The following is a 22,937-nucleotide window of genomic DNA, read 5'->3' as shown; positions in this document are numbered from 1 at the left end:
TAATGGGTCTGCTTTAAGATCAAACTAATAATCACTCAAGCCTATAATTACTATACAAATTCGACAGTACAAACATAAAACAAAAATTTAAGCTCTTCTTGTTCTGGACAGTGTACAGACAAGCACCAAATGTAACAGATACATAACCTGCTGTTCATTAAGTAACTTTTGTGTCTCAACTATTTCAAATATTTCTAGCAGTTTTATGACACTGTAAGAAAGAAATTTAAAAAAAAAGATGATTCAATGGTAAAAAATGTTCACTCAGCAATCTCTCACTCACTCACTCAATCACTCACTCACTCACTCTCATTTGAAGCTAATTACTGGGCGTATGGGGTTACAGTTTGCACTCACGATTACTGCCTTTGAAAGGATCCAAAACAGACTTTGAGGAATAAACGAATAAAGGATTTGCATTACTATAATTTGCTTTATCTCATTTAAAAGGGTTGGGGGAGATGGGAGGGAACAGTCCCAGCTGATCTGTGGGCGTGAGTGGAGGTACACCCTGGACAATCCTGTTTTAATCACAGGTCTTAACATTTTGAGACTGGAAGATTTCCTATGGTGAAATTACAATGAAAAATCTACCGTTATGTAATTGCTACGTGTAAGAATGAGGCTCTAAAGGCCGTGTTCACACTTGTCCAGTGGTGGAAGGTAACGAAGTACTTAAGTACTGTACTTACTGTACTGTAAATTTTACAGTGTATACTTTTTACTTTTACTTCACTAGATTTAAAAGCAGGTATCTGTACTTTCTACTCCAATATGTTTTTAAACTGCACTGAAAAGTAAAAAGTACATTTTCAAATGTTTTGAGGTTTTTTGTTTTTTTTTAACCATATTTGTGGTAACATCCGGCTTTATAAGAAAAATTAAGAAAGTGATTCGTATTGTAACTGTTGACAAAAATCTGAATCATTTTTTAATCAATATCACTACATTTTGCATTTGACTTTAGTAACTTTTAACTTTTAAGTAATTAAGTACCTCAGCCACCATTGCACTTGTCCTGGTTTGGTCCATCTCTACAAGATCCTTATAATTGTAAATAGGCAAAATAGTATCTCAAAATTCCTCCTCGTATGGTGTGTTCCTGAGCTACAGTGGTCACAAGACAAATGTAGATTCATATTTGTGTCAAACTACACCATGGAGTGCAGTTGGACATATAAGGGGCTGTAGACTGTAATAGCGGATTGTAATGTTGACCTCAGGCTTCATGAGAATTAAAATATAGAAGTTAACTATTTCTTCATATAGTTCCACGAAATAAAAATAAAAATACTTTATTTCATACTTTATACATTCATACTGCAGTTATTTATTGGATTATGTGATTATGGCAAACAAACAAGCATAACAAAACTTACATTATTCACTTACAAGTACTAAAGTCCATAATTTCCAATAATTTAAAAATTTTGGATTTCACATATACTTTAAAGGTCCTATATTCCACAGAATTGACTCTTGTGAGCTTTAAGTCATGTTATAATACTGTTAGCTCCCCAAAAACATACCTGGAGTTGTGTTTTGTTTCATTCATTGAATCAAAATTACTCCAGTGAAAGTGTATGAAGTTTAAAAACACAATGGAGCACTTCTTGTATTATGCCATGACATCACAAGGTGGAATAGAGTGTTTTCTGTTTGAGAGAAGAACTTAGCCTCCTGAATGAAACAAAACACAACTCCAGGTATGATTTTGATGAGGAAACAGCATTATAATATGGTTCAAAAAATAGCATAACATGGCCCCTTTAAAATATGCACTGTGAACCAAATCTTGACATACATAGAAAACCATGTTTTAAAAAAACAAAAAACAAAACTATATTCTTTTTTTCCATTTATCATTGTCTTTTTGCACTATACAAACCTGCAGGGCATGTCCACCTCCTCTGGCCTCCATCTTTTGCAGCTAAACTCTCATTATCATTCCTGCCTAAGTCCATTCACAATATATGGGTTTCTTTGATGCATACAGACACTGCTCACACCTGTAGACTGTCACCACCACCACCACTGCTGCTGCTGTTTCACTGGGCCCCATTCTGAAGTCCAGGACAGGCTCTGACACGTTCCCACTGTACAATGTTCATAAACAAAGCAGGAGCAGCAGCCCACCTCCTGTATCTACAATCAGACACATTTCCAAAACAGGATTTAAAATGTCAAACCCAACGCACTGACCCTGTGTCCACACCTCTCACATGCAAAAAAAAAAAAAAAAAAAAATCACAAAGCCTGGGAATTATATAGACAAGATATATACATGCAAACACAGCTAATTTTGTGCAGAGTTTGGAGTTTTGGGAACAAATCAGTAGCATAGTATTATAGGATGTTAAGTCAAAACTGTAAAACGTACAGATGTCAAAGGTCCTATATTGCACAAAATTAATTATTGTGAGCTCCAAGCCATGTTATAATGTTGTTACCTCATCAAAAACATGCTTGGAGTTGTGTTTTGTTTCATTCACACATGTTTGAGTAACTCTTTATTATTAATATGTCTACATCTCCAAAGCTCAAAATCCTCTGTTCCACCTTGTGATGTCATGACGCAGTGGTTTTTCATGTTAAGAGTTACATTTTACCTTTAGTTTAGTAGAGGATGGCAAGTGAATCTGTCTGGAATTTAAAAACACAGTGGGGCACTTCCTGTATTACCACATGACGTCACAAGATGAAACAGAGTGTTTTCAGCTGGATAGAAGAAAATGCAGGGTTTGTCTGTTAAACAAGTGTGAATGAAACAAAATATAAGTCTGGCTATATTTTCGATGAGGAAACAACATTATAACAGATCAGAAAACAGTGCAACGTGGGCTCTTTAAGATGAACAAATTTGACTATAGTAGGGATATCAGGATTCAGTAAGTATTATTATTATAATCCAATCTATAGCCTGAAAAAGTAAACCTAAAGGTAAAGTGCTTTATTTTTAAATCTGTTTATGTCACATTAACTTGTAGTAGGTAGCAGGCAATGTCAATAGAAGAGATTTTAGAAGGTTTGCTCGGTCATAGTGTCAATAATACTGTGAATAATAAGACACTAAAATTTGATATGTCAACACACGCAGCTCTAAACTGGGACTAAACCTGGATCAGAACCAAACCCATACTAAAACAACCAACAACCAAACCAAGTCTACATTAGGATTAACTTGGGATAACCCTCCCCCCTAACACTAACAGCATTAGTTTACAAATGTGGAAACAATTGTAAGGTAAGGCCAGTGAATTTTCTGATAGATGTTATAATGTTGTTTCCTCATCACAGACATACTTGGAGATGTGTTTTGTTTTGTTAACACACAAATCCTGCATATATCGGCTGAGTTCTTCTCTCAAACAGAAAACACTCTGTTCTGCCTACTGATGTCATGTGGTAATACAGGAGGTGCTCCACTATGTTTTTAAACTCCATACACCTTCACTTGAATCATTTGGATAACTTCAGCCCTGGTATTGCCAATCTCAAAAGGTATCTTACAAAAGGTAAATGGTAGCTATTAACTGGAAAACCACCACTTCATGACATCACAAGGTGGTACAGAACATTTTAAGCTTTAGTGTGCACACATCCTCTAGGATTACTCAAACATGTGTGAATGAAACAAAACACAACTCTGGGTATGTTTTTGTGGAGGTAACAGCACCCTAACATGGCTAAAATTTCACAAGAGTCCATTTTATAGGAGCTTTAAAAGTGGTTTAAAATCACAATTCCACACAATAATCTCGTCTCTAAAATGAGTAATTTCAATATACCTATGCAAAAGTTTCCTGTATCAAGGGTTAAATGTTATCAAAGCCCAAATAAATGGGAAGAGGTCTGTTTGGAAGGGCATCCGCCATAATATGCCACAATAATGAATAGACTTTTTTCACAATGTTATATTGAATTCCCAAGAAGCAATACATCTTTACAGCAACAGCACTATCGAACCCAAATTGTTTTGTCATTAAGATAGTGGAGTAAGCTTTTTTCCGGTTACTTCAAATGATGGCTTACATTACTGAAATGATAAACCACAGGAACCACGAGCGCATCTCAGAGACACAAATCCTCCAGTCACAACGAAAAGACGGGGGCCTGTCAGGCAGTAATACGCGGAAAACGACCATTTAAACGTGATGTCAGCGCGCAAATGTATTTCCACTCAGTGCACTCACGATTGTAATCTGTTTGGACAAGATAGAGGTCCATAATGCCTGCCAATGTCCATTTGTGCAATAGTGGCAGTCGCATTAGATTGGAAAAGTAAAGAAACCACGCGTAATTGTACTGTGCAATCTTCAAATATTGCATAAACATGAAGGACGCGTATAAACTTATGATACATGTAGAAATATGCGTGCACGCGTTGTTGAGAAATCCAGTCACCTCAAAACACATGTCTTCTCCCGCTCCAGATGCAATAAAGCAAAACTTCAGCCATGTTGTCGTGAGCGTAATAAAAGACGTTATAAGCACTTACCTACAACGACACACACAATATCCACCACCACCAGAAGCAGTTTATTCTTTTGTTCCGTCATGTCTGCACCGGTGCTGTGTCTCTTGCATAAATATTCTTTGGAGACGCTAAAAGGGCGCACACAACACACGTTCAGACCAGAGACAGCACTGCTTTCCGTAGGTGAGTCTTGATCTGCTTGTTCTTCCGGCTCCGCACCTCTGGCCCAACTTTCCACCTGAGCGTTCGCGCCTGCACTGAGCCAGGTGAGCGGTAGGGGACGTGATTACGCAGCGTCCGAGTGAGCCCTGCCTCTTTTTACGCACGGTTGGGTGTCCGTGGGCGCGCCTTCCTCTGGTTCTGCCTACCAAATGCAAAACTAATAAAAATGTTGTTTTAATTTAAAGGGATTAAGTGTCACTTCTCTTTTAAGGTGCCCTAAACGAGATTTTTGGTACTTATTAAAAGGTGCACTGTGTAGCATTTCTAGTGGAGGTCCACTACCTGCTTGTCTCCATGGAAATGCTATTGCTTTGTAGAATGTTCCACAGTATAGATTAAACCTATTTATCACCATGGAGAGAGGGAGGTCAGATCTGTGGAGAGTCGCCCCTTTTCACAGAAGGAATTATTGTATTATTGAGCAATAGAATCACTCGTAATGAACAAATGCTACTTAAAGTCACACCATGGAACATTTTAGGCAAAGCAATAAAAAAGTTGTGAAGTGCACCTTATTATTATACTTATATTATACTTGTATAACTTATTAATATTAAGAACAACTACATCACATGACACGTACCAGCAGTAGCCTAACCAGTATATCTGTTTTGCTGATGACAGATGAAAGTGACAGTTACATAAATATATTCAGTCATAATTTGATCAATTTGAGCAATTTATATGTCTAAAACTGTATTTTTAATTTTAATGATAAAATATTAATACCTATAGGCTACCAACCAGTGGCATGTCACATACAAATACCCCCAAGATGCAAACTGAAATGTTGGGGAAACAAAACCAGATAAAGTACACTAAAGAAAGAAAGTGCAGTGGCATATTCTGCAAGTTTTTACCTCTTGCCAGATGATAGTCAGTTCAAATCTCACCTGCAAGTGCATGTTGTTAATTCAAATGGCTGGTTGTGTCAGGAATGGCATCTGGTAGCCTATAAAACTTTGCCAATGCCACTGGGAAAAACTAAAGATTCACTGTGGAACTTTTCTGCCTGCTTCATGAAAATATTATTGCATTCCCTATTATGGCATTAAGCTCATTTGGCTTTTATTTAATCACGTGTTATGGCTAGGAAATATATTGAAAACATTGGTTCTATTGTGAGTGGGCTCGCCTCTCCACATATCTGATCTGTAACTTGCCACCTGCTTGTCTTCATGGATGTAGTTAAGATTGATGACAAAGTGTGGAAAGTAAAGTAAAGTAAAGCAATAACATGGAAACAAGCAGCTGGAGAAATTAACATAAAAGTTTCACAGTGTTTTGTAAGCTTCATGATTAATACCATATAGAAATTTGAAAATTAAAATAAATGAACAGATGTTTTGCTTTTTTAATTAATATTAAGTCACATGCTAGAGTCCTTCCCATATACAAAAGAAATTCACAGTTGTGCGTGTTTAAAGGTACACTATTTAGCTTTTTGGTTGGGGATCCATCACCTGCTTGTTTCTATGGATATATCATTGCTCTGCCTGGAATGTTTCACAGTATGACATTAAATAGTTCTACCTTTATTGAACATTTACTCAATTATAGATGGTTTTATAGCGCAAAAATACCTAGGAAAACAAACATTCTGACTGAGCAGGGTTGCCGCTCCACAAATCTGAATGTTAACTTGTAACTCCGTGATGATAGAAAGGTTTAAATCCACACTGTGAAACATTTCTGACAGAGCCATAACATCTCCATGGAGAAAAGCATTAGACGGACCCTCCACCAGAAAAACCACACCTTTAAAGATCATGTTAAAGTAGTCACACTGGCATGTACGGGTCAACTTGAATTGAACTTTGGGACAGATTCATTAAATCTTTCAAAAGTAGATCAGGAAATGTTAAACAAGAGGAAGAAATATTGTTTTGAGAGGAAGAGTCTAAGTTGAGCATTGGAGTTGATGTAAAATTACCCATAGCTAAATTATAAGGGCGAGCTGATTTACGTTGCTGCTTGAAGTAATGAAAGCTTTTTGTGCTCGTTTTACACAACTCACTGTCTCCCCCTAGTGGTCCTTTGAGATTTTTTACATTGATAGAGCTGTTGTGATGTAGTTCTGATGAGAGTTTAGCTTTGGAGGAGAGTACAATGGAGTGAATAGCAGGACAGGAAGTAAAGTTGATCGCCGCCATGTTTGTAGTGTTTTGGGAGTATTTTGTTTCCCATTTGAAGGGATTGTAACTTGATGGTGTGGCAAACATGGATAGATCCTGGTCCAATTCATAGTTTTCCATTTCTCGTTCGATGAGCAAAACCACTTTAGAGTATTTAGTGTCTGGACTGGCAGAAACCATGCCCTGAAAAAGAAAATGTATATAATAATATGCACATAATAAAAATAAGAATAATATACCATCAGGATAATGTACCAGAAGTATTATGGAACATTCTAGACAAAGCAATAACATTTCCATGGAGATGGAAGGTGGGGGACTCTCCAGTAGAAATTCTACGCAGTGAACCTTTAAGAGAGATCTAGGCCTATGACTACTCACTTAAGGGATTGTGGTTAGTCTGTTAATTAAGGCTTAGTAAATACTTAATTTATTTAAGAGTTAGGAGTTGGGGTAGTATTTAAGTAGTATTTGAGCCTGAATCATTCTTAAAAAAAAATACATTTGTTCATTATGAATTAAGCCTTTCTTTGTGCTATATTAAGACTAATGTAGTTTTAAAGTGTTACCAATGTTTCTTGTACTTACAGTCATTGTTTTAGGTCTCCAGTTGGCCAGGCTGCTGTGGGATGGGTCTGGGATGTCTTTAGAAAGCTTTCTTTTTGCTCTTTTGGAGAAATAAAATGTAGAGAATAATGTAATTTAGCAACAACATTTTAACAAAAAAGAAAGAAATACAAGAAGAATGTGAAACAATAAGATACAAAATTTAAGAACCTGACTTACACTGCCTTTTCTGCCAAACAGACCATAAACATCAGCACCAGTGAAATTAGACCAATGGGAAGAATGACATAACGTATAATGGAGATTTCTTCCAAGTCTGAAAGAAATCAACCAAATCAGTCATTAAAAAGGCCCATATTATGCTATTTTCTGATCTGTTATCATGTTTCCTTAACAAAAACATACCTAGAGTTGTGTTTTGTTTCATTCACACACAGAAACTCTGCACCTTTAAGATGAGTCTCTCAAACTGAAAACACTTTGTTCCACCTTATAATGTCATGTGGTAATACAGGAACGCTCCACTGTGTTTTTAAACTCCATATACCTTCACTAGAATCATTTAACTTGAAAACTACCACTTCATGACAAGGTGGAACAGAGCATTTAGAGCTTTGGTGATGTAGACAGACAAATGATAAAGCTTACTCAAATGTGTGAATGAAACAAAACATATTCCAGGTATGTTTTCATGAGGTAACAGCATTTAACATGGCTCAAATCTCAGAATAATCCATTCTGTGTAAGACAGGATATTAAAGAGAATAAAATTTAGCTAAAAATGTAATGTTTTATGCTCACTTATATATACAGTGGTGGTTGATCCGTTCACCCCCTCCCCAGCCTCTGTACTGGCCTGCATACAGAACTCATAGTGACCCGGAGACAATGAAATCGAGTACTGCTCCACATCACCAGGCACAACCACTTCTGAAAAAAAAAAAAAAAAAAAAAGATAATGAAAATAATTTTAAATTGTGAATTACTTAATTTCGAATTTCATATTCTTCTATGACACTTCTATTTTGTATAAGAATGCTGAGATATTGAGTCGAGATTTATGGAGAAAGATTTAAAACAATTAGAGTATTTTTAAAGCCATTATTAACCAGGAACATGGGGGGTTGTATGTTTTTCAAAGTAATGTATAGTAGTTTCCATCATGAAAATACAACAACCAAAAAAACCCAAACAAAACAGAAATAGAAGCAGATTTCCCTACAGGAACTAAACCTTTATTACATATTAAATAAGTTTAAAGAAGATATATTATACTTTTGGAGCTGTATATTGATCTGAAATGGCTTGAAAATAGCTACAAAACATTTTCTTAACCCTAAACTGAGGCCCAATTGCATTTAAGTAAAGAGAAGTGAAAACAGGAATTTTCAGACCACTCAAGCCTCAACTGCAGAACAATAAAGGGTTACTCAGACATGCACAAATCACTATAAATGCATCTTTGAGACAATGATGAGGAAATATATACTATGTAAGAAGTATTTTTACATCATACATTCCCTTTAACTTACTTTTGGCTGGTACATCAGATGTCTTGTAGTGAAGTGTGTAGTTCCGAATAAAACCATGTAGCTGCTCCACAGGTATAGTCCAACTGAGCTTCACATTTAAGCCTGATGACTGCACCTGCAAGTTAGGGCCAGCAGAGGGCACTGCAAACAAACAGGTAAAAACATCACATTGTTTGACATATTACATCCCTAATTAAAGTACACTGAACAAGACTAGACAAATAATCTCCTTGAGGCCAGATCAGCTTCAGTTATTGCTGAAGAGTTATTATTATTTGGTGAGAGATAGTGGAAGGAAATGGTTATGGTTTATTTTAGGTGCCAAAATAAAGCAGAACATAAAAACACTGAATATTAAATAGCAAAGTAGAGTTGTATCTGCCCCAACCCTGTACTTCAGTATATCATACAGACCATATACATAAAAAAAAGATTGATAATAAAAAATGTATAATAATATACACAATAAAAATAATATAGAGCAATAATTAAGGAAAAGTAACATTTCATTTTCAATTACCTCCTTGACGTGTGTAGATGTGTAGATTCTTGCTCTGTCCGGGTCCCTCATTGCTATAAAGAGCTCTCACAGAAACTGCATAACGTTTGAATGGCTCCACTCCCTCTGTTATAACAATAAACATACATTTTTCATCCATCCATTTTCGTCCGCTTATCCGGGGCCGGGTCGTGGGGGCCGCAGCCTAAGCAGGGACTCCAAGACTTCCTTCACCCCAGACACGTCCTCCAGCTCCTCCGGGGGAACCCCAAGGCGTTCCCAGGCCAGCCGAGAGACATAGTCCCTCCAGCGTGTCCTGGGTCTTCCCCGGGGCCTCCTCCCAGTGGGACATGCCCAGAACACCTCCCGAGGGAGGCGCCCAGGAGGCATCTGGAACAGATGCCCGAGCCACCTCAACTTGCTCCTCTCGACGTGGAGGAGCAGCGGCTCTACTCCGAGCTCCTCCCGTGTGACTGAGCTCCTCACCCTATCTCTAAGGGAGCGCCCAGCCACCCTGCGGAGGAAACTCATTTCAAGCACTTGTATTCGCGATCTCGTCCTTTCGGTCATTACCCAGAGCTCATGACCATAGGTGAGAGTAGGAACGAAGACTGACCGGTAAATCGAGAGCTTCGCCTTTCAACTCAGCTCCCTCTTCCTCAAGTGGAGGAGTTCAAGTATCTCGGGGTCTTGTTCACATATATTTTTATATTACAAAATACATCTAGGCATGCGAGATTAAGTAGAAAGGTTAAGAGTATGAGAAAAGGGCAGATTAAACAAAACGTGTGCTATGAATTGATAAATATACCACAATAATAGTCACGGATAAAACATTTGTGAATGTATTTTCTGTTATTTTTTACCATATTTCTTATATTTTGGGTATTTCCTGCACCCATCTCAAAGTTAAATATGATGAAATTCTAGTAGGGCTGGGGAGTTGTTTACATTTTAATCAAATTGAGAGACAATGATTTCATACTGAAGGGCAATTGTTGCTCGTAACTCCGTGAGGTGAGGAGTTCTGCACGGGTTCTTTCTCCTGTGGTCACTTCCGAGCCTGTCCCAACAGTGAGTCCTGTTTCAAGTTCTGGTTTAGGCCTGGTTTAGTCCTCTTTTAGTCCTAGTTCAGTCCTGGAATCAGTCCTAGGTTAGTCCTGGGTTAGTCCTGGTTCCGTCTTCGTTCAGTCCATGGCATATACAGCGCAAAAGTTTGATATAACCACAGGCTAATGCACAGGTGCGGTTCTGTACTGCAGTGTTGTAATGCGTGGGTCTGGTGCTGAACTGTGTGGGTGCGGGTCACCAAAAATGGACCTGTGCAGGACTCTGTGCTGTAGGGCTCCATTATGGAATAAATTATTCTTCAGTTCATTACATAAAGAAGTTTTAAGTTTTAGTAGAAGTAGTAAGTTTTAAGAAGGATGCAAAAAGGGTTGCACCTGTCCTGTGTGAGGAAAGTGTATAAAGTGTGTGCTGACTCAGCACAAATATAAAGTTGACTACTTCACAGATTTCACTTATTCCGGATTATTTTTTAGAACATAACCCCCGTGATAAATGGGGATCACTGTATATAGTATTTTTGCTGATCAAATACAAATTTAAAGTATCTTTATATGTTTTTATTAATAAAAAAATATACATTATAATCGTAAGTTATGATCAATCAATGTGAGGATAAAAATATATGATATTTATTTTTTGCTACATCTCTCAGCCCTACATTCTAATACACAGTAGTCATGTATGGTAATGTAGCCCATCTATATAATATATTTTGATGAAATGTTAAATTATGTAGTATTTATCAATTACAGTATATGCACTGTTAATTTATTAAATTTGAATGTAATTAATACACTGTAGCATCGAGAGCAGCCAGGAAATGGGTGGTGCCGATAGTTGGGGGTCCAGCTATAAAAGTAGGTCAGACATGCCCATCCAGTTGTTGTGAGTGTGGCCTGCGCTCAGGTGTTGTAGCCCTGCATGCCTCGCATGTATTGAACCGCTTGGATTAAATAAACATTGCAAAACGGAACTATTCGCCTGGATTATTTAAGAGTGCAACAGTAACTTTTTCAATAATTACAAAAGCCACAGGATTTCACAGCATTAACAGTATATACCTGTGATATTTATAGCTGTATTGGAACTGTTCACTCTCTTCCAGTGGTAGGGGGCACTGTTTTTCTCTGTCACGACAAACCACTCCACTACAAAGCCGCTCAGAGACACAGCAGCTGCAGGTGGAGCCCAGTTTATACTCAGACTTCTGTCATCCACCACAGTGACGTTCAATCGGCTCGGAGGAGGGGGCTCTGAGGAGAGGAGGATGAGGAGATAAAGTTTATGAATGCATGAAAGAATCTAATTTAAAAGGTGCAATATGTAACTTTTCTGGTGTGGGATCTGTCACCTACTAAACTGAAAAACTGCAAGCCCGCTTGTTACTGTAATACTTTTTGAGAGGAACCTTTGTAATTCCAACTAAATCAATTCTTTCTGGTCAGATTGTGTAAAAAAAAAAAAAAAAAAAAAAAAAAAGTATCAGTTGGTGTGACAGAGACAGGAAGTGAGACAGATGTAGTGAGGGGGATTTAGTCAATGAATTTAGTTAATGACGTCCTGTGAAACATGTAAAACAGCTGTGAGGAGACTGACTGTGACATAACGATAATCAATTAAAGAGTAATGAATTTCAGTAGCAGTCAAATCCACACATTATGGGGCCAAAATGAGCAAACTGTAAAAACAGAGCTTTTTTTTTTTTTTTGATCATAAAACACATGAAACCGAAACAAATGTAGGCTAGAAGTTTAATGCCATATTGTGAAGTATTCCAGGCAAAACAAAAACATCACCATGGAGACCACCAGTTGACGGACACGCCATCAGAAAAAATTCTCTCATTTTGACTTAATTCGATGGGATAACACATGTTGTAAATATAAATTATAGTTTCACAACAATGAAGAAGCAGCATGTGAAGGAAAGTTGAAAAATATCTTTTACAGGGAGTAGGGAGTTCTATTTTAGACACCAGACTGGGAGAATTCTGTCAAAGTTGTCACAATTTACACGCACAAAATAATTTTTTTTTCCTGATACTTCAAACATTGTTTCAACAAAATAAAGATGTTTTCTTATAGTTTTATTTGTCAAATAAATAAATGAATAAATAAATAATAATCTAAGTCTACGAAATACTTACCATTGACATTGGCTGGTTTAAACCATATCCATGATTTTTGTGAGGCCCCAGCTGAGGTGGAGGCAGAGATGGAGCAAGAGCAGCGTCCCAAAGGAAGTTTCAACACACAAGAGGAATGAGAAATGTCCAATTTACTGCAGTTTCCTCTGTCTGGAAGTACTTGTCTGTTTTCATCTGAACAGGTCACGTTGTAGAAGCGGACTCTCCCATTGGCGAACGCAAGAGGTAAGGGCTGAAAAACAAGTTTACTGAAATTATCTTCTATTTTGAAGATTTAATCAAAGTAGCACTTTACGATAACTACTTAGGTAGCAGTAATAATAATCTATCTGAGCTTTGACTATCTTGTACAGCTCCGGCAAATTGTTTTATGATTGTAGCATGTTGTTCGGCTCATCAGCAGTTGTGTTTGGCTAATGTTCACCTGATTATGTTTATCAAAGGGTCTGGGGTCCTCCACAGGGGAGTTTTGAACAATTTACTTTACTGTATTTGAATGCATTTTAGAGGTTTACTAAGCCGTAGCTCAGTAATATAAGTCAGTGTAGCCTATAGTGTGACCATGTCCGTTTTTCACGTACTGTCCTGGCCGTTTTTTTTTTTTTTTTTTTAAGTGATGGAAATGTCCAGGTTTTCATTACCTTTCATTGGACCATTAAATTGAGCAGCTCTCATAGCTCTCTGTGCACTCAGAAGGAGCGAGCAGACACAAACAATCGGTCAGCCTGCAACATGCCAAAGCGCAAATGCACATTTAACAATGACTTGCACAAAAAGTTCCCCACTTTCCGTCCCGATCGGGACAAGTGGGAGGCCACGTGCACAGTGTGCAAAGCAGACACAGCTTTGCGAGGTGAGAGTAGCTCAATGTCGAGGCCCCACCCCCCACCCCTGGTAAGGTGTCTGGTTTTTCACAAACGGAGATATGGTCACCCTAGTACCCTATATATATTTTTTTTTCATGGGTTATTTTCCTGACAGTGTCTATGTCCCCAGTCCCTGTTATGATAGAGCTCCTATCATTTAGCTCTTGTCATTTCTCACAGACAAAAGGCATCAGTCTTTGATTCATAGCAGGAAGAACACTTGATCAGGTCTGAACACATGTTTTACCCTGTATTTATCCAGTATTTATCCAGTATTTATCATGAGATACTGCTGCCGAGGGTAAGACTATTCCCGTGTAGCATGGTTACGTGCATCCACAATTGTGACACTACAAACTTTTCCAGCTGGGATTTATGAATATATCTCTGCTAATATGAGGAAAATTTTCATCAAATAAAAAGTATAGTAGAGTTCGAGACATGATGAACTGCATTATGATATCCAACTTTTCCAAAGTAGCTAATATGCCTTCAAAATAATACATTTAATTAATTTTGAAGCATTTTCTGATCAAAGAAGAGATCTGCCCCTCGCAGTGAGAGCGCACAGGAGCAAGGACCTGGAGAATTGCAGGTGATTATATCCATGGAAGTATAATAAGATCTTATTGTAGATCCATGATTGTATCTGATCAGGTGAGCATAGACTGTGGCCAAAACTAAGATGTGTCCCGCTCAAAGCTGTCAATTAATAAAGTAAAAATCCTGGACATTTTGCCACAATTTAGAAATTAATTCTGGATGTGTTACTACCACGGGCCTCCATCTCTTCCTACAGCCATTTCTGTTTTGATCTGTGTGTGTGTGTGTGTGCGTGTGTGGTCCTATACAACTCAAAAGTAACTGTTCTGAGCTTTGAGGAATGTTGGACTCTTGTTACCTCCTCAAAAACATACCCACAGTTGTGTTTTGTGTCATTCACATGTGTTTTGAGTAATCCTTTATTATTAGTCTCACTACATTTCTAAATGCTCTGTTCCACCTTGTAATGTTGTGAAGCAATAGTTTTCAAATTAACAGCTACCTTTTGTTCAGTAGAGATTAGCAAACAGAGTGTTTTCTATTTGATAAAAGAAAAGAAGGTTTGTGTGTTAAACGTGTGGGATGTTTTTAACATTATAACATAGAAAGTAGTATAACATGGGCACTTTAATATCCTTCATAATTACTACAACCTTGAATCCCAGCAATAATACAGTCCATTACATTGTATTATTGTTTTGCTCCTATTACAATTTATGGAGGCAGTCCTGCAATTTAGACACCTTTGCTAATAACTTTGGAGAGAAATAAACAGTGTAAATGACTGAAATTAATCTCAAATGTTACACGATGCAGTGATTTTAAATCGTCAGGCCTTTTATTGCGCATATTACCTTCCAGAGTAGAGAGGTGAGTCTATATCTGTCCTGGTGAATAACTTGTCTCCAGAACATTGGTGATGAAGATGGAGCTGCAAGAAGAAGTCAAATGATTTAAATATGTCAACATGAATTATTATAAACCAATCAGACAAAACAATATGAGCTGTACAGCTGAACCATTACAGCAAATTATCTTTTCAGTGGTGCTTGTTACTGAGTCGGATTTATTATTTGTGTCGGATTTATTATTTGTTCATTAAAAGTATAGGTACTCGTGAGAAGAATTGGATTCAAGTTTGAAGGGGCATAGACAATACATAACTTTTTTGCATTTCTTTTAATAAAGGTTAAAGATGCACTAGCTAGCGTTTCTAGTGGAGGGTTTGCCATCTCTTTGTGTGCATGGAGATGATATTGATTTGCATGAAAAGTTCCACAGTATGGCATTAAACTTATCTAACTTGAATTTATTCAGTTACAGATTTCTTATTGCTCAAAAATAACTTGGAAATCGTGCACTTTGACTGTAAGCAGAGTCAGATCTCTTCCATGGAGACAAGCAGCTGATGCCACCAGGCTAGACAAGTTACTAGTCAAATTTGTGGAGAGGCAAGCCCACTCACAGTAAGAACGCATGTTTGGAGGAATGAAACAAGATAGGTGAGTTTAATGAGGCAAAACCAGAAAACGTCCGTGAAGAAAATAACGTTTTGCATGTAGGGCTGTATTCAAAGCACAAGGTCATAATGTTAACTCCTGATTTGTGTATGTTTTTTTGTACCGTCCTCTCCCGTCCTGCCCTGGCCCTCGTTGCTCCATTGGCTCCAAAGACTTGTTTCGCTACGGTAACGATGTCGGAGCCTCACGGTGTACTCTGTGTACGGCTGGAAGGGGCACGCCATGAAACTGAAGCTAGTCACTGTCACATTAGCCACTGTCACATCTGGCTACAGTGGGAAAGAACAAAACAAGGAATAGGTGTTTTTTAAAATCATAAATTTGATAGTTGATACTTTGCAATGACATCATGCTGGGGGTGTTCTACATGTATCTCTATGGTGAAATATTCAACAGTAATCATGAGACACAATGCACACATTAGCAAACACTGTCAAAAAAGGTTTAAAATTGTCTGAAAGCAAGAAAAATACACATACAAATACATGTTTTTCTACTTTTCCAAAATTAAAATTCATAGTGCATCTTCAATTAGTTAAGAGGTTCATATTTCAATGTTGTCTCAAGTGTTATTGTTTTATGATGTGTAAAACACCATCAATAGGTTCACTTCTTCTTTATATTTATATTTTAAATTGCACTATTGAAGTCTGATATCTATAATAAAATACTTTGTTCAAATAAGCACTTACACACCTGTCCATGTGCTTTAAACTCAATCTGAGACTCCAGCTTTCCCTCTTGGATTTGACTGTTGGATACTAGAAATACAACTGATCTTTTCTGCCAGTTCAGGGTCAGGCATCGTGGTTGGCCGTGCACGTGAGTGATGTTGTGTAACGTTACTGGATGCAACTTAACTGGAAAAAAAACAGAATATATACTTTTATCCTTGTAAATAACAACAGCATGATAGTGGGACTGGTAACTTTGTGGTTACTGAGTGAGCATAAAGAGATATAGAATAAATATGCAAAAAACACATAAAAACCTCTATGGATGAACATCTCCACCAGCTTTCTTGGGTTAAAGGTGCATTATGTAGTTTTTCTGGGGGAGTGTCCGTCCACTGTTTCCATGGAGATGCTGTTGCTTTGCCTTGAATGTTCCACAGTATGGCATTAAACCTATTAAACTTTCTAGTTAGACCCGTTTAATGCTATTCTGTGGAACATTCCAGGCAAGGCAATATCAACTCCATGGAGACAAGAAGGTTGTGTAGCCTCCACCAGAAATACACATTGCATGTTTATTTATTTTACTTTCTTACAGTGAGAAATAAGTAGATATGGTGAAATGGCCCTTACTTTCATCGATACCCATCTGACATCGTGGTGGAGTCGTGATGTTGCCATAGCGGCTGTATGCTGTGATGCTGACACAGAAGTTGTAGTTGACAGAAAGCTGCCCCATCAGCACTGTACAGCTGGTGTTTCGCGTGGAACAGGTCCAGAGCTTTACACTACAACAGAAATACAAGAAATCATCACTTATAAGTCCTACAGTACACAAAATTGATTCTTGAAGCTTTAAGCCAAGTTATAATCTTGTTACCTCCTCAAATATACCCAGAGTTGTGCTTTGTTTCATTCACACATATTTGAGTAATCCTTTATTATGAGGTAGTGTACATCTCTAAAGCTCAAAATGCTCCGTTTCCACCTTGTGATGTCATAAAGCAGTAGTTTTAAAGTTAACAGCTACCTTTTACCTTTTTACTTCAGAGGCAATTCTAGAGCTGAAATTATCCAGATGATTCTAGTGAAGGTGTATGAAGTCAAAACCACATTGGAGCACTTCCTGTATTACCACATGACATCACAAGGTGGAACAGTGTTTTCTGTCTGAGAGACAAACTCAGCCAATATATATGCAGGGCTTGTGTGTTGAAAATGTGTAAACGAAATAAAACACAACTCCAGGTATGTTTGTGATGAGGAAACAACATTATACCAGAGATCAGAAAACAGTCTAATATGGGCCCTTTAATAAATATCCACAAAACCATAAATGCAGGGCTTGATTAATCAGTAGACCAAACTTTGTATTAGTTGAGTAATCATTTTGTGCAGATTATAAGGATTATATGGGACAACAGCAGAAAGGAGAAGCGAGTGAGCAAATCAGATGAAGATTTGGTATTTTTGGTATTTATTTGTAAAAAGGCAGATTAAACTCATTTATTTATTTATTTTTATTTGATTGGGACAGAGCATGTTTATGGACAAACATGACACAACATGAATGTAAACACCCCGGATACACTGTTTCCTGGTACTTTTTTTCCTTCAGAATTAGTCATTTTTAAATAAACTCCTTGTGAGTAAAATTTGGATCAGATACCTAATAGTTTTGAGAGCGTTCGCCACGCACCCTTTTTAGCCAACTACTCAATCTGCAGGACATTTCTTCAATCGACCAAGCATTTCTTTAGTGGATTACAGCCATACAGAAATGAACCTTGAAATTTTTGTCAGATATTGGGTTCAACAAATTTGATATACTGAAGTCCACAAGTTCACATACAAAAACATCAACAGCACTTCATCAGTTGTGTGTATTTTGTACTTGAAGTGCATATGACAGGTTGGATTACTCAGACTATTCATAAACTTAACGTGTTGTGACAGACTTGGTCGGTGTTAAACTATGATTACTATTTACCACAACAACACTATTAATAATTGGGAAAAAAAACAAAAACATTAAAGTAAAGTATTAAAGTAACAATAAAATAAATCTGTCTATCCTTTGCAGCTGATGTCATCAATATTCCTTGGGAGTGTGATCTGACCAATCTGACCAGAAAGCGCTGATTTAGTAGGAAGTACAACACATTAGCTAATTTGTGCAATTTGTTTTCTCTAGAATTACACTCACAAGCTAGCAAGCAGCTTTTCAGTTCGTCGTTCTCACATTTTTTGTTGACTGCAAAGTGTCAGTACTACAGCATTACTATTTTTGCTTACTCTGATAAGCTCTGGCTAAACTCTCAAACCTAGCACAGTTTATCTGAATAAGACATGTGTGAAATGAAGCAGTTGATCACGGCTGATATGAGAGGTGCAGAACAACGCTCAGAACGATTTGAACACACAGACAGACACATGAGGTATGCGCACATTCAGAGACCAGACAACAAAGTGGAAACTCTTATCGCAAAAATCTGTAAACATGTTAACTGCTAACACATATTTAGCTCACCATGTTACCTTTAATTGTTTTGAGAATACTATATTCACTAAAAAACATATAAAATTATTTTTTTTATTAGTTGCTTTAGTTACTGATCACTGCCCTTGCTCCCCAACGTAAGTCACACCTCCTCCAGGTCACTATCAAAACACAATCAGTGTGCATTGCTATATTACTGAAACATGCTTACCTAATCAGTCACAACCATGCGCTTTGACAAAACTTTACAAAGACCGGAGCTGTATCCTGTCTCCCTGATTTCAGAGGGTGTGATTGACAGGTGGACTAAGCAATCAGAGAGACGCATGCTTTGTTTGCATAGAAAGCAAACATGGTGGTTTACAGATATAAAAGGGGAAAAAACAACAACAACATAAAGGACTGAGAAACCTCACAGATTTTTACTGAATCAACTGAATTTTATTACTGAATTTTACTGACTCAACATTCGAAGCAAAAGTATAAGAAGTTATATACAGATGTGGACAAAATTGTTGGTACCCCTCTGGCAATGAAAGAAAAATCAGCAATCATCACTGAAATAACTTTAAACTGATAAAAGCAATAATAAAAACAAATTTACTGAAAAATGTCCACCAGGACACGTGATACAAATCGGCGGCTGTGGTTGGATTTTCTCAAGTTTAAACAGAACACACTCTGTTATCCATTTCCAGACCCTTCTAGACTCAAAGAGAATGTAGAAGGGACTGGCTGGTCAGGCAAGAAACCAATCCAAATGTAGAAGCATGGATAAGAAATCTCATGAGATAATTTTACTTGTGTGTTGCGTTATTAACTTACTGTGGGGTCATCCTCTGCACTTTGAGAGTAGTGTGTGGTTTGGGAGTCTCCAGGCATCCAATCACAGGTGACATTGAATCGATGGATGAAAACACAGCCAATCAGAACAGGAGCTTTGAGGCCAGTACAAAACACTGAGGACACTGCTGGAAAAAGAAAAGAAACCAAAACATTACAAAACGTTTTATAATACAAAGAAATCCAAAACAAATCGTCCATTATGACTACTACAGGTGGGTAAATTTGTTTATCCTGTAGGGAAATTGAGAAGCGAATGGTCCGTTTGAAACTAAATAAACAGGGCAAGTGTGTGACATGTTCCAAGTTCTATTAAAGGTGTGGTTGCCAGGCCTGTGACGATAAAATTTGAAGTGCGATACATTAGTAAATTAGAAGTAAATATAGATGATAAACGATATAGAAACCAAACCATAAAGCAAAATTATCACCCTCAAAAAGATCTTTAAAGGGCCTATATTATGCAAAATTGATTCTTCTGAGTTTTAAGACAGGTTATAATGTTACCTCATCAAAAACATGCCTGCCTGCTTTGTTTGAGTAATCCTAGTTTATCAGTTTGTCTAAATCTCCAAAGCGCAAAATGCTTTGTTCCACCTTGTGATGCCATGAAGAGGTTGTTTTCAAGTTAACAGCTACTTTTTTATCTTTAGTTCAGTAGAGACTGGCTATTCCAGGAGTGAAATTACACTTCTGTATTACCACATGACATCACAGAGTAGAACAAAGTGTCTTCCGTTTGAGAGAACTCAGCCTAAATATGCAGGGTTTGTGTGTTAAACATGTGTGAATGAAACAAAGCACAACTCCAGGAATGTTTGGGATGAGGAAACATTATAACATAGATCAGAAAATAGTGTAATATAGGCCCTTTAAGAAGGATTTTTTTTTTCTTGCCAAAACTTTTTAAACCAGCTCACCTGCACGGACTGTACCACCTTATAATAATAACTAATAGAGTTACATTGACAAGGACTTTGCTGCTTGAACAAAGATTCTCTCCTACTTAAGTCTTTGTTTAGTTTGAAAATTGGCTTAGCAAACAATTGAAACCTACCCACAAAAAGTCCCACTGCTAGCACAACCATCCAGAGCCTCCACGCCATGAACAGCCAGGTGTATGCCAATCCCCATCACATCGCACCCGTACCTGTAAATAAAGTGCTTTTTAAATTCCGTTAACCTTTAAACGTGTCCAGAGCTGTTGCTGTGTGAGGTTCGTCCTGTATATTTAACACACCTTACATTTGCAACTCAAATATGATGCACCTCCAGGCAAAATATCTTAATGAAAGACGAGAACAAATGTTGATAACTAGAACTTCATAAGATGTTTAAGAACTCTGGCATTCAAGCAGTTCAAGCAGTTCGGGTTTTTTCTTTTCTTTTTGGACTACATGGCATTGGAGAAAGCACAGGCTACTTCAAGATTTATTTATTCAGTATTTTAAAACGCAAAAAGAGTGTCTTTCTGAACGCATGCACTTCACGATGCTGTCTATCTCTTTAACTGCAGGCCTATTAGAACAATCCTGATAACAAAGTTTACTTTAAACTCGCCATCATAGTCTAGCCTACTTTGGAACAAAACTTTGCAAAAAAAAAAAAAAAAAAAAAAAAAGAATCGGTCATTACAAAATAAAGTGCATCTCAGACATGCACTATCTTGTTCACTGTTCCCGTACTGTAAAAATCGCTGACTTAACCCCATGAAACGTGTTAATCTACGTATAGCCACAATTATAGACACTCACCCGTTGTAACCACGGATCCGCTGTTTTCAGTTCAGCTCATCGATTGAGCAACAGTCCATCAGTACCGTGCGTAAAACCAACACAACACGCGCCCCTTCTCCAAGTCACGCCCACCTGTGTCCAGTCGTTCTGTAGTAGTAAAAATAGGCTAGTTTTTGTTTGCACGTGATCATTAATTAGCATGTCTTAAATAATGGAAAAGCCCAAGTAAATAACCATCAGTTAGGGCTATATTATGATGTTTTGCATTGTTGGATTTTGGATGTAAATAGAGCTAATATTAATGGCAAAATTTTGCCTTGGGGGTTGGGGGAGGCAAAACACATGAAGAGAACTCCAATTCTAAATATCGTCTTACATCAGATTAACTTGCATCATACTGTGACCAAACTTCTCTATTTACCCATTACAGTCCCAGTTTTCAACCCTGTGTGCTTTGTCACAACAGTCTTATACAAGAACCGCCCCAGGTGACCTTATTTCAGCAGTAAAGGGGGAAATATATTGTCATGTGTTTAGCCAACATACAGAAAAAACATGCTTAAAAATAAGCACAAGGCAAAAATTATGCATCCACATAAACCCCTTACATTATATACTGACTCACAAGTGAGTACCAGTTTTGAAAATTATTATTTATTATTAATTTAAAAAATCTGGTCACCCTCATCATACTAATAATAGTAAAAACAAAAACTTCAAAAGCTATAAGTTGTATGCCCAATTGGGTACATTCGAGATGTATATGTAACCACTTGGCTGTCTCCATGGAGATAATATTGCTTTATCAGGAATGTTTTACAGTAAAGCATTTAAATGACCTCACAAGCATGTGCTGCAAGATTCAGAAAACTTTATTGGTCCCAGAGGGCATTTCATTTGCAGCATTCTCAGAGCAGTCCACACACACACACACACACACAACACACAAACACACAAAGTGTCTGTCCGTTAGTACAACAATATATATTTGATTATATATTACAGTGCAAAACTTCAAAAGCCACTACCATCAGACTTGAGCAATTTAAAAGCAGAGGCCACAAAAGAATTAGAGAAACGGTTTGTCTTTCACACCAGCGCACAAAGCTGATGCCCTGAAGACATCATGACAAAGTTAGGAGCCCGAGGATGAAGGGGCTGAGCTATGAGACACTTCACTTTGCTCAGCACCTGCTCCTTCCACAGAGAATGCAGCTCTCTCAATTTGACACCTGTCATTTTTGGGGAGCTTTTAACAATGCTCTGCAGTATGTTTTTATCCTTCAAGGACAGGGACTGAAACCAGCAAATGAAAGAAAAAGTAAGCAAACTTTCGATAGAAGAACAATAAAAGTTGTTGAGAATTGTTTTGTTCACATTAAGAGTTCAGTTTTTGAACTTTTTAGTTTTCAGTCTTCTCAACTAAGTAATTATGCAAAATTGAGCTTTATGTGAGCTTTAAGCCATGTTATGTTGTTACCTCCTCAGAAACATACCTGGAGTTGTGTTTTGTTTCATTCACATGTGTTTGGAGCTTTGGAGATGTGACAGACTAATAATAAACAGTTGCGCAAATGCTCCGTTCCACCTTGTGATGTCAGTAGTG

The 22,937-nt window shown here is 37.5% G+C and overlaps 2 protein-coding genes across 3 annotated transcripts in view; both read right to left on the bottom strand.

Annotated features, from left to right (window-relative positions):
- Positions 1-4,739, bottom strand: part of plpp2a (phospholipid phosphatase 2a) — a 36,895-nt gene extending 32,156 nt beyond the window's left edge. The window contains exon 1 of the mRNA XM_020919030.2: positions 4,499-4,739. Within this exon, the coding sequence (XP_020774689.1) occupies positions 4,499-4,559 (61 nt within the window). The 5' untranslated portion in view covers positions 4,560-4,739. The remainder of the gene's footprint in view (positions 1-4,498) is intronic.
- Positions 4,740-6,080: 1,341 nt separating this feature from the next.
- Positions 6,081-21,430, bottom strand: LOC110154993 (interleukin-6 receptor subunit beta). 2 transcript variants are annotated; one of them, XM_020919043.2, is made up of 15 exons: positions 21,350-21,430; positions 20,653-20,745; positions 19,578-19,723; positions 16,886-17,040; positions 16,275-16,438; positions 15,682-15,847; positions 14,913-14,989; positions 12,650-12,881; positions 11,565-11,756; positions 9,454-9,558; positions 8,934-9,074; positions 8,203-8,331; positions 7,621-7,717; positions 7,423-7,501; positions 6,081-7,017 (listed from the first exon to the last, which is right to left on the bottom strand). In XM_020919043.2, exons 3-15 carry the CDS (start codon positions 19,649-19,651, stop codon positions 6,481-6,483), a joined length of 2,148 nt encoding a protein of 715 aa, XP_020774702.2. In that variant the 5' UTR covers positions 19,652-19,723; positions 20,653-20,745; positions 21,350-21,430; the 3' UTR covers positions 6,081-6,480. The 2 variants fall into 2 exon arrangements, with proteins under 2 accessions (XP_020774702.2, XP_055014421.1); XM_055158446.1 differs by having other exon boundaries at positions 19,578-19,720.
- Between the last annotated feature and the right edge of the window lie 1,507 nt (positions 21,431-22,937).

Source organism: Boleophthalmus pectinirostris, unplaced genomic scaffold, assembly GCF_026225935.1.
Source record: "Boleophthalmus pectinirostris isolate CB_2022bp ecotype Guang Dong unplaced genomic scaffold, ASM2622593v1 HiC_scaffold_10, whole genome shotgun sequence".
Classification (NCBI taxonomy): Eukaryota; Metazoa; Chordata; class Actinopteri; order Gobiiformes; family Gobiidae; genus Boleophthalmus; species Boleophthalmus pectinirostris.
Note: the sequence above shows the minus strand (reverse complement) of the source record. Positions and strands in the feature narration are given on the sequence as shown.

Bases quoted from the DNA above. Each gene is read 5' to 3' on its own strand.
- LOC110154993 (XM_020919043.2), bottom strand. From the start codon at position 19,651: ATGTCACCTGTGATTGGATGCCTGGAGACTCCCAAACCACACACTACT. The intron at 7,718-8,202 runs GTGAGCATAAAA...GATTTCTTTCAG, and splicing joins AACCACCACTGTATATATAA to ACTTGGAAGAAATCTCCATT. The intron at 7,018-7,422 runs GTAAGTACAAGA...TTTCTTTTTCAG, and splicing joins GGAGACCTAAAACAATGACT to GGCATGGTTTCTGCCAGTCC.